At 45.5% G+C, this 15571-nt stretch overlaps 1 protein-coding gene across 3 annotated transcripts in view; it reads right to left on the minus strand.

The window, feature by feature from the left end:
- Window positions 1–15571, minus strand: part of NFATC1 (nuclear factor of activated T cells 1) — a 130473-nt gene that overhangs the window by 102225 nt on the left and 12677 nt on the right. For 2 of the 3 annotated variants that reach the window (XM_033154764.1, XM_033154762.1), the window contains exons 1-2: window positions 14190–14299; window positions 6033–7134 (exon numbers count right to left, since the gene is read on the minus strand). In XM_033154764.1, the coding sequence (XP_033010655.1) occupies window positions 6033–7134; window positions 14190–14277 (1190 nt within the window). In that variant the 5' untranslated portion in view covers window positions 14278–14299. Of the gene's footprint in view, window positions 1–6032; window positions 7135–14189; window positions 14300–15571 lie in introns of those variants that run through there. The other variant, XM_033154763.1, reaches the window with a different exon arrangement.

Consider the following 15571-nt stretch of genomic DNA (forward strand, 5'->3'; position numbering starts at 1 on the left):
TTTGGATTTTCATTTCGTCAATTGGCAGTAAGGTCCACAAGCTAACATTTATTGTGAAAAGGTGCAGGTTACATTACAAATATGTTGTATACAGGCCACACTATCATATTACTTCACTGCAATCATTTTAAAGCAAATCTATTCCACTTTTTCTTATTATGTAAACTGGGGTGGGCACAAACAATATATTAACTTTCCCCCTCCAAAACAGCGAACAGACAAAATATGTGAGCCAAAAGGATCAATAACATAATAGCAGCAAAATAATAAAGTTTTAAAGTTTATTAAAGGTTAAAGGGACATGGGTGGCACTGTGGGTTAAACCACAGAGCCTAGGGCTTTCCGATCAGAAGGTCGGCGGTTCAAATCCCCACGACAGGGTGAGCTCCTGTTGCTCGGTCCCAGCTCCTGCCGACCTAGCAGTTTGAAAGCACGAAGTGCAAGTAGATAAATAGGTACCGCTCCGGCGGGAAGGTAAACACTGTTTCCGTGCGCTGCTCTGGTTCGCCAGAAGCTGCTTAGTCATGCTGGCCACATGACCCGGAAGCTGTACGCCGGCTCCCTCAGCCAATAAAGCAAGATGAGCACCGCAACCCCAGAGTCGTCTGCGACTGGACCTAATGGTCAGGGGTCCCTTTAACCTTTAAATAAACTTTAACTAGGTAGTCTACACATAACAAATGGAAATATGAAAGCTACTAACGATCCCACAGATGCTGTGTCAAGCAGTAAAATGCCCACAGCTGAGGTTATTTCAGGCACATGGGTGTTGTTCACCCTGCCAAAGCCTTATTGGCAGATGGGGCATATATTGTACCCTGTGGAATCAGACAGCTCTGTTGATCAGTCCTATTTAGATGCCACCTTTCAGGGCAAAGCCCTACTCAAGTGGCTATCACAAACAATTAAAGGAGAAAATGCAACACACTGCATATTTAAATATTAAATATTTTAAGAAAGTTTAACATGATGTAAAAAAAAAATCCGACTCAGCACATTTTTAGTTAAAATCTGGTTGAAATAGGCATGCCTTTAAGGTCCATTTACTAACTGCTACTGATGTGGTCACGTGTATCTCCCTTGGGAAGGCGTTCCATAAATACAGAGTCACCACCGAAAAGGCCCTGTCTCTAGTTCCTGTGGGGATTCCCTTGGGCTTAACCTAGCGCAGACTGCAGCAGCAAGATTGCTGGCTGTCAACGCCATATAATACCTCTGTTGAAAGAGCTGCAATATGCTACTAAGCGCACTTCAAGGTCCTGCTTTTAGCATTCAAAGCCCTGCTATAAACTTGGGGCTAGGATACCTAAGGGGCCACCTTGCCCTCTATATCCCTGCCTGGCAACTGCACTCCTCAGATGGGGCAATGCTGAGAGTGCCATATGGCCCCAAAGTGCACTTAACCTGTGGGGTGGAAACCAGGCTTTTAGTGTTGTAGCTCCAGCTCTCTGGGATCAATTACCAGCCGAAATCAGACAGGCTTTTAGTTAGGTACCCACTGAACACATTTTTGTTCAGGGAGGCTTTCCCCAAGGTGCAACCTGTTCACTAATGGTTTCCAGCAACTGGTATGCTGCCTCTGACAGTAGGATGAAGCACATAGCCAACATGGTAAGTAGCCTTTGATAACCTTAGCCACCATGAATTTGTACAATCCTCTTTTAAAGCCAATGCTTTATGTAAACCACTTTGAGATGCTTATTAACATATTTTGTACTTAAAAAAGCAAGAGCTGTAAAGTATCAGAAGACTTTTGCAAAATTCACAGTGGGCTGGTTCTTTTTGGCATGGTACATGCTGGTACATACTGATGCTAGATACCGATACATTTGATTATCTAATCTTGTGGTACAATACCAAGAGGGAAGTATGTATTAATACCTGGCTTATGTTGCACACAACCTGGTTGAATGAAGGCAAACGTCTCCCAAATACGTACACCAGAATTCTCTGCACAGCACTAAGCTTATTGTGAAGGGTGGCTTTGATCTTTAGGAATTCCGTCTCCCTAGCCATGCACTCAGCTGAACCATCAACTAGCTTCGAGTGGCCTGATAAAAATTCTGCTGGTGTGCCAAACACCCCACTGTCCGTCTCCTTCTCTGAGCTAACTGTTTCAAAGGTTCTGTTGTAGTCTCCAAAGACCATTAGCCTTGGGCGTCTTCAACATTCATGCCAAATTGGTCTGCCTTATGGCTAAGGATTTCATGGCCTTGGTGTTATTCAAAGACCTGTGTATATCTGGGCAGGGCAGCCTTCTGACCGAGTTTTCAGTAGTGGACTAGGTTAAAATTATATGTGAGTGGGAAACCCATATTTGATTCCATTGTCATGGACAGATCATTCATTACTTGGATTTACCTACAGCTATCTGCAACCTCTACAGGAACAGAGACTGAGTGTAATAAGACTGCCCGCCATACGAATGAACCTGGGTGGTTTTCTTAGGTCACCAGGAGTTTTTCCTGCAGGTTTAGCCAGCAGTCTTACTGAGGCTCTGGTCTCCACAGGGAATGAGGGACTGACCCAAGCTATCAATACAATCACTCCCAAGTGTTATCAGCACATAGAGCTCTATCAGCACCTTGGTAATCCATAGCGATCCTTTCTTACAAACAAGATTGTGTCAGGATTGTAGCTATACCTAGATGTTGGATCTTTAGCTAGAAACCATACGATATTCAAAACCAGAGTATGCCATTTCTATTACCGTATTTTCCGGCGTATAAGACGACTGGGCGTATAAGACGACCCCCAACTTTTCCAGTTAAAATATAGAGTTTGAGATATACTCGGCCACAGATTCTCCACCCGGCGTATAAGACGACCCCTGACTTTTGAGAAGATTTTCCTGGATTAAAAAGTAGTTTTATACGCCAGAATATACAGTACATCGCTAGACAATTCCCTGTCAAAGACACTTAAACAAAAGCTAAGGAGGATTATTGAAATATTTCAGCTTCCCTTTTTTCTGCCTCACTAGACTGTAATCATTTGCCTCAAGAGCATTTTCCATCATAGATGGAGAAGTTTAGATAAGTTATTCCATTTTGCTGGAAGCAACATGATTCACATGGCTATTAATCTGCTTGTATCAATACTTCCCTTATGAACTGCTGGTTCTGCTGTAAACATTTTCTACATGCTAAATCTTGGCATGGAAGATTAAAGACTACCTGATTACAAACAGAACAGAACCTTAAAATGCACACAAATACATCCACACACAAGGCTCTCAATGTGGGCTTTGTGCAGGAGCAGCACCCAGATGTTTGGGATTAATCCAGAATCAGAATCTGAGTGCTAAGCATGCAGTGAGGATCCATCAGTTATTATGAGTTTAAAGAACTAAATGCCAGTGATCTCCACAGTTCTTGGACAGGCTGGCATGGCAAGTATTCTCCCCAGTGAAATCTAAGGTTGTAATGTTGAAGCCACTTTCCTGCAAAAGGTTGGCCTCTCCCCATCCCACTCCAAATCCCAAAGTGTTTGCAAAAAGGGGTTGAAGAATTAGCATCTCAGGAACGTTTCCTTGAGAATGCTAATACAGTAGGCTCCTGGAGATGCCATTCAGAGTTTGCATGAAACTCAAACACCATTGTGAAACTAACCAGCCATGCACACAGTGGATGGCTCTAAGTAATTCCCTATCTCACAATTTCAAATCCCCAACTATAACATGGAAATAAAAATGAGCTCACGCGGTTATTGTGGATACAAAATGTAAAATTATAATCACACCAATCCTTGCATCCAAATTAAGAACTCCCTTTTAGGATAGAGGGGCCTTGTTGACATAGAGGCAGGTGTGGTCTTTCATATGATCATAGATAAGTGAAAAAACAACTATTACTCTAGGAAATTTCCAATCACCCTTTTGTTTTAGGATTCCCCCCCCCTTTATTACAGAGGTAATACAATAATTTTGGCAAATAAACCATGCAACAGGGTGGATCTTGGAATCCGTATTATTTGCTGGAACCTAACCTAGACTTTGAAACAGAGCAGATATATCAGAGGGTGGGAATCCCAGCTCAATCGTGACGAATTATTGCTGGGGAGGGTGGCTTTTTTGGGGTGTGTGTGTGTGCTTAAAATAACAATTTCAATTGTGTGCTCCCATGATTGTATTGACATCTGCGTTCAGTTGTCCAGGATTATTTCATATATAATACATATAATGAAAAGTATTTATGGGTTAAAGGAAGCTTGGTCAGGGCATTTGATTGGTAAAATAACTTAAACCACAATTTTACAGTAGCTTCCAGCTGTCCTGGAGCACGAGTTAATGAGATCACATGGAAACAGACTGAAAACCAGGAAACATTTTTTTTTTTACACAAAAACAAAACAGTGGAAAAATGCTGGATTTTACTTTCATTAACACACTAGGGAATGCTGTGTTCATTTTAACTGCAGGTGATAAAACGTTTATTTCCTTTTTAGAAAACAAATCTCTGTAAGCTACTGTATGATAAAGATTATGGTGGTCTAATCGCCACTTGATTCCTCCCCCCTGCCCCCATGTTAAACACACACGTGCAGGGTCCTAACCTACCCATTTTTTCTCAGCTAATGCAAACTTTTGGGGAGATAGCATGAGATAATTTCTTATGCAGAAGAGCTCTGAAAATCATTGTAAGCTGGCAGCTCTGGAAATCACTGCTACACCCACACTACACCAATTTAGGAGCTAGCATGCATCTACATCTGCCTGTGAGTCTTCCATGCATGGTGTTTAGAACTTTAATTCCCAAACAGACATTGTAGGCAACTGGTACACATTTCCACACTTCCTCGTGGTGTAGACATGTCCGTCACCCATCACCGCATTACATTGGGGCTAACTTTAGGGGCGGGGGGGGTGTCTGTGGGTAACCCCCCATCCCATGTTGATGGACTCCAGCTCTCAAACGTACAGGATTTTTTTTTAGTACAACTAACCAATTTAACTAGCATTACAGAAAGCAAATAATTACTTCCTGATTTTAATGTGCTATACAGATACATGTACACACACACCCCAGCCATAAAACCAGGAATTATTATTATTATTATTATTATTATTATTATTATTATTATTATTTTAAAACCACTGTCCTACCCATTATCCTGAAGCCCTGTTTAGGGAAGCTTTTAATATCTGATGAATTATTGTATTTTAATATTGTGTTGGAAGCTGCCCAGAGTGGCTGGGGAGGCCCAGCCAGATGGGCGGGGTATAAATAAATTATTATTATTTATTATTTATTATTATTATTATTATTATTATTATTATTATTTGAATAGGAGGAGAAATACTTTTACAAGAGATTCCTTTATTGCAAGGGGTTGGACTAGATGGCCCTTGCACTTCCTTCCAAGCCTACAATTCTATTATTCTAAGTCATGTAAAATAAGGAGGAAATGAACAGGAAAGAAGGAACTCCGATAAGATGGAAGGGTGGCTTCAGAAAGCATCATGGGCCACATAAAATGAGATCGGGGTTGCATGAAGCTCCTGCAAACTGCCAACCTGTGCCCTTAGGAATAGGACATTAAATATATAAACAGGCCACTGGGCATTAAAAACTAGGCCAAGCCAGTCAAAAGCCATACAGTAGCGTATAAAGTTAGGACATGTCATTTTAAACTTTTCCCCACTTTTTAAAGTTATTCTGTAACATCTGTTTTGTTATATTACTCTTATACAAAGTTATACTGCTTTCAAGGTTGGGAAAACAAAAGAGAAACAACAATAACCCAGAAGCAGCAGCCATATAGCAATTCCAATAACCTACAGAGGGTGGCTTGACGCTGCCTTGTTATTGGTCAATGTGAAATTAACCAGGGAACACCACAAAAGAAAACGGAAGCACAATGTTGTAGGCCTGATTCCAACAGGCGCCACCAGAAATCTTGTCTTTGACTCTTTAGATGAAATAGCGAAAGGGGGGGGGGAAGGAGAGGGGAGTTAGCAGGGACAGGGCATTAAGAAAAGTAATATGTATATCTTTATACCCCACAAAAAAATAAATCACACAAACTTGTACCTCATGTAGGATGATGGGGACAATGGCTTAGATTTGGCCCATGGATAGGGATGTTGTGGCACTGAAAGGTACTGATCACAGAAGCTTCCTTTCCTGATGTGCTGAAACCCCGGAAACTCTTCTGGCGACAAGTCGGCAGTTGGCGATATGGTCCCATGATCTTCCCCGCTCGGTTCAGTCTTGAGCGTCATGGACTGGGTGTGATCGATTGCCGTTCTCCTGGACTTGGTAGGAATCCCATCGTTCATGTCTATTGTGCTGTCAGTGGTGAGGGCATTGATGGCTGCGACGATGGCTGAGCTGGTGTACTGGTTAGTGTTTCCTAGCCATGTCTCATCGGTCACGCTGACTCTTGGAGAAGTCTGGGGAGAGGGTGTTGGAGAGGGGTGTGGCGAGTAGGACGTCTGCCTGCCGTTCAGGCTGTATTTTCTTTTGTTGCAGGGAGAAGATGGCCGGGAGTTGCGAGTGCTCAGCCAGTTTTCCTCGGTGATGCTTGTTCTGGGAGAGGCAGATGGGGAGTGTCGGGGCGAGTTAAGCAACGTGCAGGTCACCATGCTCCGTTGATACGCTTCCTCGGCGTCGGTGGTCTTGGGCGACACACACGGCGATTGCCAAGGAGATGTCTGAGGCGAAGTATAGGGATAAGAGTAATTGGATTCATAAGACGATGCTTCTGAATTGCAGCTTCTGGAAGACAGGCTGCTTGCTGGACTCAGGCAAGATGGGTCTCGATAGGCCTCTATGTTCGGCAGGTTCAACGTCGCAGTCGTAGGCGATCTCTTTGTGTTTGGGACAGGCTCCTCGATTTCCGGATCATGGAAGAACTGGTTGTTGTTATGATGCAGCCCCAAGTAAGAGGTTATTTCGATTCTAGGGCTTTCTAGCGCTGGCACGCCATTAGGTCTGACGTTGGGAGACAGATAATATCCCGCGGTGCCACTTTCAGCATGCCCTCCGTATCCCGAAGGATGATTAGTTGATGGGACAATCGAAATGACTGGATTGGATGTCTGAAGGCCATGACATGGAGCTGACAATGAAGGATGTGCCACACTTAGAGGCAAGCTGGAATTTATATTTGAAGATGCATAGTTATAATGTTCTGTAAAAACAAAACAAAAGATAAAAATAAACAAAAAAAGAATGGCATGAGATGTTGCACATGCAAACGAAATTAATTAGCAAACTGAATCCCAAACGTGATCCAGTGGATAGGATGAGAGCTTTACCAGGGTTCAGACACCACTTTAGCTATTTCTTTTCAGTGGGCAGGCTTTTGCTCTTTGTTCTCCTGCTCTGAAGTGGGAATTACACGGATAACCTAGAGCAGGGTTTCCCAGCAGGACCAGCGATCAGAGATGATGGGAACTGTAGTCCAAAAACAGCTAGGGACCCGAGTTTGGGAAACCCTGACCTAGAGGCAGGGGACCAGAGGCTCTTCAGATGTTGTTGGACTCCAACTCCCATCAGCCCCAGCCAGCCTGTCCAATGGTTAGGGGTGATGGGTGTTGTAGTCCCGCAACATCTGGAGGGCCACAGGCTCCCTACCCCTGCTTTCTAGAAATGATTCCACAGAATCGGAGCATTTGATTGCACATTGAGGGCATCTTTGGATGCTACCAAGAAACAAAATGCAAGCTATCTCTGCATCGACGTGTGTGTGTGTGTGTGTGTGTTTCTGGTGCAACCGACATTGCCATGACTCACAAAGCTCCCCAGCAGAAAGAAGCAAGGGTTTGATGCCTATCTTGAACTCCCACATCTAATTCACAGAGGAGTTTCAGCTGCTGCTCTGAACGTTACAATGGATCACACAGAGAGAATGGCAGTCACTCGTTTATCTTTTCTCAGTGCTTCCAATACACATTCAAAGCTGCCCTAAAACTTCACCGCCATTATGTGGAATGCATGGAGCCTTGGCGGCCAATCTTTTTTGGAAAGAGTGGTACAAAATACGAAGCAGTGACACTGTGGTGCCCAAATATGCATCTGACTGTGCTCCGGTGTGGCTTTGCTTCTAATCTACTGAGTCTGAGAACAGAGAACAGCACGGGAGAGGAAGGTCTGACTCTGTGACGTACCTGGGCCCCGTGGGTCCCTGTGCTTCTGTCCAGACATGCCTGCTACCTGTGTGAATTGTGGCACCTGTAGATTGGCCACACATGTTATTTGCATAATATGCATTATGCTTTATACAATGTTCCCTACAATGAATGACTTTCTTTCAGTGTAGCTTCTGTCAGAGAACGGTGCATCTGAAAATGCTGTGTTTCAATGCTTAATAATGTTGCTATGAGGAAAGGAAGATTCCAGCCTTCCTAATAACTTCTCTCAATATTATTTCCAGGCTCAGCATCGGCATGCATAGGTCCCAGCACTCTGTTAAGAGCCCACAAATGCCACTTAACCCTGGTCAACCTTTTAAAAAAAACTTCTTTTTTAACAGCACTGGGCAGTTGAGTCTCAAAGCCACCATTTTAATTTCCTCCAAAGACCCTTACATAGTACTGCACCAGGGCATTGTGGGAAATTTGAATGGTGGCTTTCTGCTGCTCAGCAGCACCGCAGCTGCCTGCTGTTACCAGGTAAGCCTGCCAAAGTTCACCCACAGAGAAGGGGAGCCACCAGAAGGACCTTTACAGAGAGCTCCCCTCAAACTTGCATCCTGTTCCTAATGATCTCTTTGTACTTCAAAGCAAAGTTTGTGAGGGGCAAAAGTCTTTGCGGGAGTTTTTAACACCGACTCCAACAAGCAAAAAGTGAATGAACAAAATGCCTGAAGATAAATAAAAAGACACACAAAACTAAAATGGAGATAAATGTTATATGGAAAACCATTTTTTAAAATCTTATTTCCAACTACAACTCATACAGATTAAAACATATGTGCAGTTTGTCTCAGACTGTTGGTATTCATCACAAATGTTCTGAGATAAAGTGAGAGAGAGAGTACTTATGCACTGTAAACACATGAAACTGTACTAGACACACAGACGTATGTTGCGCAAAAGAAAGGAGAACTTCCTCTTCTACACAAACCAGCACAGCTGATCAGCCAGAGCACAAGCAACACCCCCACCCCCTGGTCTTCTTACTTCGATAACTCAACTAGGAGCAAAATGGCTCCATTCAATCTCCAACATCAGATCAGTACAAGTACTGTAAGTCCTTTTCTCAAAGCCAATGCCGAAAACAAACCAGATTATGCTTGTGTGTGCATGTGCGTGTGTGTGTGTGTGTGTGTGTGCTGTTAACCATGAAGAAGCAGCTGCAGTTTACAAAAGCACATACAAATGGAGGTTGTTTGGAAATATTTAGAGAATTGTTTTTCATCTGAGCTTCCTGTAGCCACCAAATTTCACCAGACTGGCCCTGCTAGCAACTCAGTTGGGAGTGGAACTACATGATACGCTTAACCCGGTTCAAGCTGCGAGTTTCCTTGCAGCTTTTCCACATCCCTGGCTGCTGCTGGTGGTGAAGAAATTAAAACCACAACAAGGGCAAGCATCCCTAAACGTTACAGGATGAAGCAGAGATGACTCGACATGGAGCAGCCCTGTGCCATAGACACACCCTTTGAACATGTGAGATTTTCTATTCTCCTTTCCGAGAGGTGTCTTAATCTGTTGAAGAGCTCCTTGACATCACTTTGAGCAGCAGCGGAGTCCTTTGAGGCGAATGGATTTCCCCTGGCCACTCCTTAGCTGGCTACTTTTTTTGACCTTGCATGTTTGCATTTCTGACATTCTGCTGAAGTCACATTTTCTAACTAGCCCTCTGCAACCATGAGGACTAAAAATGTATGTGCATGTGTGTGTATATATAATTTAACTTGACCCAGTGGTACAAGAATCCCCTTGCACTCATAGGCACTAGCAGCTCTGACCCCACTACAAAAGAAAACTGCATTTACCATTCAGGTTATTCTGTCTTAATGCTTCTGTACAGAAGCTACCTGCAGTTTTAACATGTCTTTTTCGGCTTCTGGTGCTTTTTAAAGAATACTGTACTCCTGATTGATTGAAACAAACAAGTCAAGGCTTCTTCACTTCCTTCACATACAATGTTTGTTTCCTTCCTTCCCAGGAGACAAATGCCCCAAGCACTGAATCTTCCCTACTTACAAACCCGAGATCCGGAAAAGCTGTTAATGATCATGGCTGTATTCCCAACACAACTCAATCCTCTCTAGCATTGCATGTGGAGCAGAGACTCTGGGCTCCTGCTTCTTTCTCCCTCTTTTTTGTTTCTTACTAATATACTCATCTCCCTAGTATTCGGATTTGATAAATGATTCAAAGTGAGACATTGACACAGGACACAAAACACCCAGCTGCTCCGTAAGCAGTTCAGAGAGATATATGTTTGGCTGATTTATATCCTGCCGTGCATCATTAATATATTCAACACCCATACAAATCCTTTTACCAGATGCCTTAGGGAAACCTGGATATTGACCAAAAGATGTTCATTGACTTAGAGGGGTGGAGCAGCACAAATAAAACGGGGGCTGCACTTCTCTCGTCACGCGATTCAATAGCAAATCAGATCAATGGTGTTTGCATTATATTCATACAAAATATACAGGGTCTCAGGGGTTGGGGAACCTCACACCCGGAGGGCCAAACGTGGCCCTCCAAGCCTATCCATCCAGACTCTCCTCACACCACAACCTCTCAGCTATGCACCCTCCTCATTAGTTTTTGCCTGGCTGGAATGTGTGTGAATCTGTATAGAAATTACTGCATAAAGGAAAAATATACATTCGCTGCTCCAGCCCACTTCTGGTCTGCGGCTCCTGGAATATTGCACAGAAAGGAATGCGGCCCTCTACCTCGAAAATGTTCCTCACCCCTTGCACTGTGTGTAAAAGTAATTAGGGCTGCATAAAAGGGCAGCTACTGAACTAAACGCAACCCACTGGAAATGCTGTATGACAGCCATTACAAGGATAAACAGAACCAGGTTCTTAACACTGGATGGTTGTGGTCTAGGGGAAGACATGGCCCTGTCCGTATACTTTTATAATCTGCTAGGTCAGATCAGGTGCAAACCTTGCACTCACCTGCTTGCCCTTCCCTGGCAACATCTCCATCACCTTGGGATCTCATTGTTATCCAAGATATTATTCGTTGGCTTACCTGCCCTTCACCATAAGGTCCCAGGGCAGGCAACATATCTACCCACATAATATAAAACACAACATACAAATTAGTTTGAACAAGGTTTATTTATTATTTAGTGCAGGATCTCCCATAGCATTTAATCTTCCAGAGTGAGGAGGATTCTCGTGTTCAAATAACAACAATGAGATTTATTGGTGCGGCTGTTCAGATCTGCCTGTACTAAGAAGAGCTGAGGACTTATAGGCCATTTTTTTTCTTCTGTGCTCCCTATCTAGATCCTCAGACAATGTATGCATCTGCGCCCGTCCTCATCATACCCACAGGAGACACAGGAAGGACTGGTACTTCCTGTGGAACTTAGTCATATAAATATCTTGCTCTGTGCCTCTGGGCTGATTTACACCGGTGAATATCTCTAGCCAGCAGTGTATGTGGGTATGCAACTGCCTGAGCAAATGTTTAGTATGAACTGGTCTGTGCACGTTCAGAGCTGGGAGCAGGGCCGGATTTGGTTTGATGAGGCCCTAAGCTACTGAAGGTAATGGGGCCCTTTATATGTCTAGTTGTCCTTTGTCAACAACAAATCATCGCTGTTTTTTGTGTTGAATATACGCTATATGGTAACTTATGGACCTAATAAGCATCTACAGCCATTTGCTCATAACAAATAGGAGCCCACACAACACAAAACATTGTTGCTGTATGTAGGTTTTATTTTATTTGTTTTTTATCTTATATTTTGGAAAGGTACATCCAGTGTTTTTTCCTTTAAATTTTTTTGGGGCCCCCAAAAGAGTGGGGCCCTAAGTTATAGCTTGTTCAGCTTATACATAAATCTGGCACTGGCTGGGAGACATCTCAGGGATTGCAGCTAGACTTTTTCCAGGTAGCGTTTTGCCGCCGGTGCTGCTCGAACGCCGTATGGACGGTGGCGGGATCCTCCACATGCGGCTGCGCGCACCCAGGGGCGGTGGGGCGAGCACCCCACAAGGTGCCTTCTTGTCACCCCCCCTCGACATGACACCCAGGGCGCACCGCCCCAGCCCCACGACACCACTGTCCTAAACCACTCATCCTGGTGGATAATGCTATAGGATTGCACTCTTAAGAGTTCTATTTTCCTATACTTTAACATGATTTGGTGATGATAGTACTTTTGGGGCAGTTTTGGCGTTTGGGGGCATGCGATAGTTATCTGAATTGTAAAAGGCAGTTCTCAGACCACCTCACAACTCCTTAGTACTTTTTTAACTGGGGAAATACATGCTTATGCCGTAACTGGGTGAACTGTAAGGCCTCACACTGCCAGTGGAACCCAGATACTTATGTATCCACAGAATTCCACAGAAAAGTGATGGCTAATTTCTCAGGATGGGAGAAAGGGAGGCTGCTGCTTACATTCAAGTTGTTTGCGAGAACTGCATCCTCACCCAGTCATCACCAACAAGCAGCATACGGCAACCAACCCCCCACCCCCACAGAACTTCTCGAGCTGAGCAATCAGGAAAGAGGCTGGCCCCAGAGGTTTCCTGCAACTGCTGGGAACCTTTCATCAAGGACTGTCTTCAAGGGCCCTTCTGTTCCCAGACTGATGCAAGGACCAACTCAAGTTTCCCCCAAGCTGAGATCTTTAAGATCCTCCCATGTCTTCTAGCCAAAGGTTCCTACTGAGCATGCTCAGAGTACACAGTGACTACGCAGAGAAGTATATATACACACCGCATGGCATGGTTTTGACTATAAGAAGGTGGCATAGAAATAACTGACAAGGACTATGATGGTGATTTGTTTAATTGTTATCTCCCCCCCTCCCCCAGTGTGACACTAAGGTTTGATGAACAAGTAGGGCAGCCAAAAAGGTTTCATGTAACCCAGGCCTTTTTTTTCAGCCAGAACTCATTTCCAGCACTTCTCAGGTGGGCGCCATTGCCATTCCAAGAGAACAAGGGAGGAGTTCATGATGAGTTCTGGCACCTCTTTTTCTAGGAAAATAGCACTGGTGTAACCAATATGTAAAATCTGGTCTATAGCCCATCCCAAAGCACAGGCTGCCCTGGCTCTGGGCCTTACATGGCATTTCCCTCCCACTCCCCTTCTTCCTCTTTCTGCAGCCTCTTTGACCATCCAGCCTGTCAAGCCCTTTGACTCTCCAGCACAGAAGGCAGCTCGCTGCAACGTGCCTTGATCACTTTTATCCCACTGACCTCACAGCAGCCACGCAGGCGGCAAATGCTTCTGAATCCCAGTTGTTGGAAACCACAGAAGGGGAGCAGCAAGCTCTTGCGCTCCAAGCCTGCTTGCTGGTTTCTCACCAGCAACTATTTGGGAACAGGACGCTGGCCTAGATGGGCCATTGGCCAGATCCAGCAGGCTCTCCTGGATGCTCCATCCGAGAGAGGGCCTTTCCGCAAAAAGGCGCTTGTTTTGCCTTTACTGTACTCCTTCTAGCCGCACACATCTGCAAAGGCATCAGTGAAACCTGAATTCTACTTTCCCCTTTCCCTTTCTTTATTTTTTTTTAAAAATGTTACACAGGTGAGAAAAGGAGGTCACATTACCCTGAGACAACAGCAGCAGCAGCACCTGTTTCGCCAGCCATTTGGAACAGGCAACCTCCTAAAACCTTAGAGTTGGAAGGGACCCCAAGGGTCATCAAGTCCAACCCCCTGCGATGCAGGAATCTCAACTAATCCAAGTTTGCTCTGCTTAAAAACTCCCAAGGGAACGAGTCAAGAGTGCCCATCACCACCTCCCGTTTCGTGCGGGGAAACTCTGCTCGCTTGATCCGAGCTGGCCCCGTCCGGGCTTAGGGGAAAGAAGGGAGAGAGACTCTCCCATCGCAGCCACGGGAGGCGCCTCCAGATGGCTCCCTCCTTCCCTCCCTCGGCTCCGCCTCTGGTGAAGACCGTTCTTCCTCCGTCCCACAAGAACCGCTATATTTAACGTGCTGCAAATAAACTAACCTCTTCTCTCCCCCCCCCCCTCGCACCTTAAATCCCGGGAGGCCGGACGCCGTTGCCTCGCCACCCACCTTTGCTGCCGGCGTCCTCATCGCTCTGGTTAAATTCGAAGAGGAAATCGAAATCGAACTCGGGCTCTTCCTCCTCCAGGCTGGTCATTGCTTGGGAGGGAGACGCAGCGGCAGCAGCAGCAACGGCAGCAACCTCCTTCTCCGACGGCGCGGCAACTCCTCCCTTCGCAGCCCCGGACACCTGTTGCCGCGCCAGCGAGCGAGGAGCCTCCGCCGCCGCCTCTGGACAGGCCTGGGGGTCGCGCTGACCTCCGTGCCGGGCAAAGCTACCCGGGGAGCTGCCTGCTGGCTCTCTCGCTGGCTGGCTGGCTGCAGGTCCCGGGACGGCGCGGGCGGCCCCTCCTGGGCGGTTGTAACGCGAGCCTGGGGCGCTCGCTCGCTTATCGCCCGGTCGCTGCCTGTCTGCGGGATCCTCCCCCTGCCTTTGTTGATCTACACCCGGAAACATCAACAAGCGACTTGCTCTGCCCGCCTCGCGCTCTCGCTCGCTGGCTGGTTCCTCTTTTTTTAAAAAAGAAACCCTCTCTGCTCGGGTTACAGCCCCGGAGAGGGGGGGGGGGAGGCAGGCAGGAGAGGGACTCTGGCTGCCTCTCGTCTCCTCTGCCGTGGCCACCTGTCCGAGTTAGGCTCCTGGGTGGGGAGGGGGAGGGGGGAGGTCTACCTCCTTCTCCCTTTCAACTTGGCTGCAGTGTTATTTGCTTCCATTTCTCTCTGCACCCTTTCATGTACACGTGCGCCTTGGTGAGCCTTTCCCTTCCACGACCCAAATGGCCTTGGTGATGTGGTCTGAAAGCTGCCTCACATCTAAGCAATCGGGCGTTTTTTCCCGCAGATACATATCCAAAGGCAGATGCATAACTCCTTTGCCGAGGCGTAGAAATTTTATGAAATGAATATTCCCTTCCAAAAAAAGAAGAGTACATTCTTTGAGGATATTTAATAGGTCGGTGACCAGGAAACCCCTCCCAGCGTGTTCCCCTTTGTGTTTAAGAACCTTCCTGCTGAAAACCCATAACTTTTCCAATTTTGTTGTGCTTATAGCCCTTCAGACAGCAATAATGTAGCATTGGGAAAGCACAGAACTAATAAAGCAGAATAAAGCCATCAGTAATATACCTCCTCTTTCCATATGAACTGATCTGGACCCTGTGATCATCATCTGAAGCTCTTCTTTGATGCCTCATCCATGAGCGGTCTGGAGGGCGACAACTTGAGAACGGGCCTTTTCTGTGGTGGCTCCCCGTGTGTGGAATGCTCTCTCCAGGGAGGCTCAACTGGCACCTTAGTTACGTATTTTTCCTCTATGCCCAAACCTTTGGCTAATTAACAATCCATGGCCTTTTAAATGTGATTATTATTATTAATTAATAATAATATTTTCA

The sequence above is a fragment of the Lacerta agilis genome, chromosome 7 (assembly GCF_009819535.1).
Source record: "Lacerta agilis isolate rLacAgi1 chromosome 7, rLacAgi1.pri, whole genome shotgun sequence".
In the NCBI taxonomy this organism is placed as follows: domain Eukaryota; kingdom Metazoa; phylum Chordata; class Lepidosauria; order Squamata; family Lacertidae; genus Lacerta; species Lacerta agilis.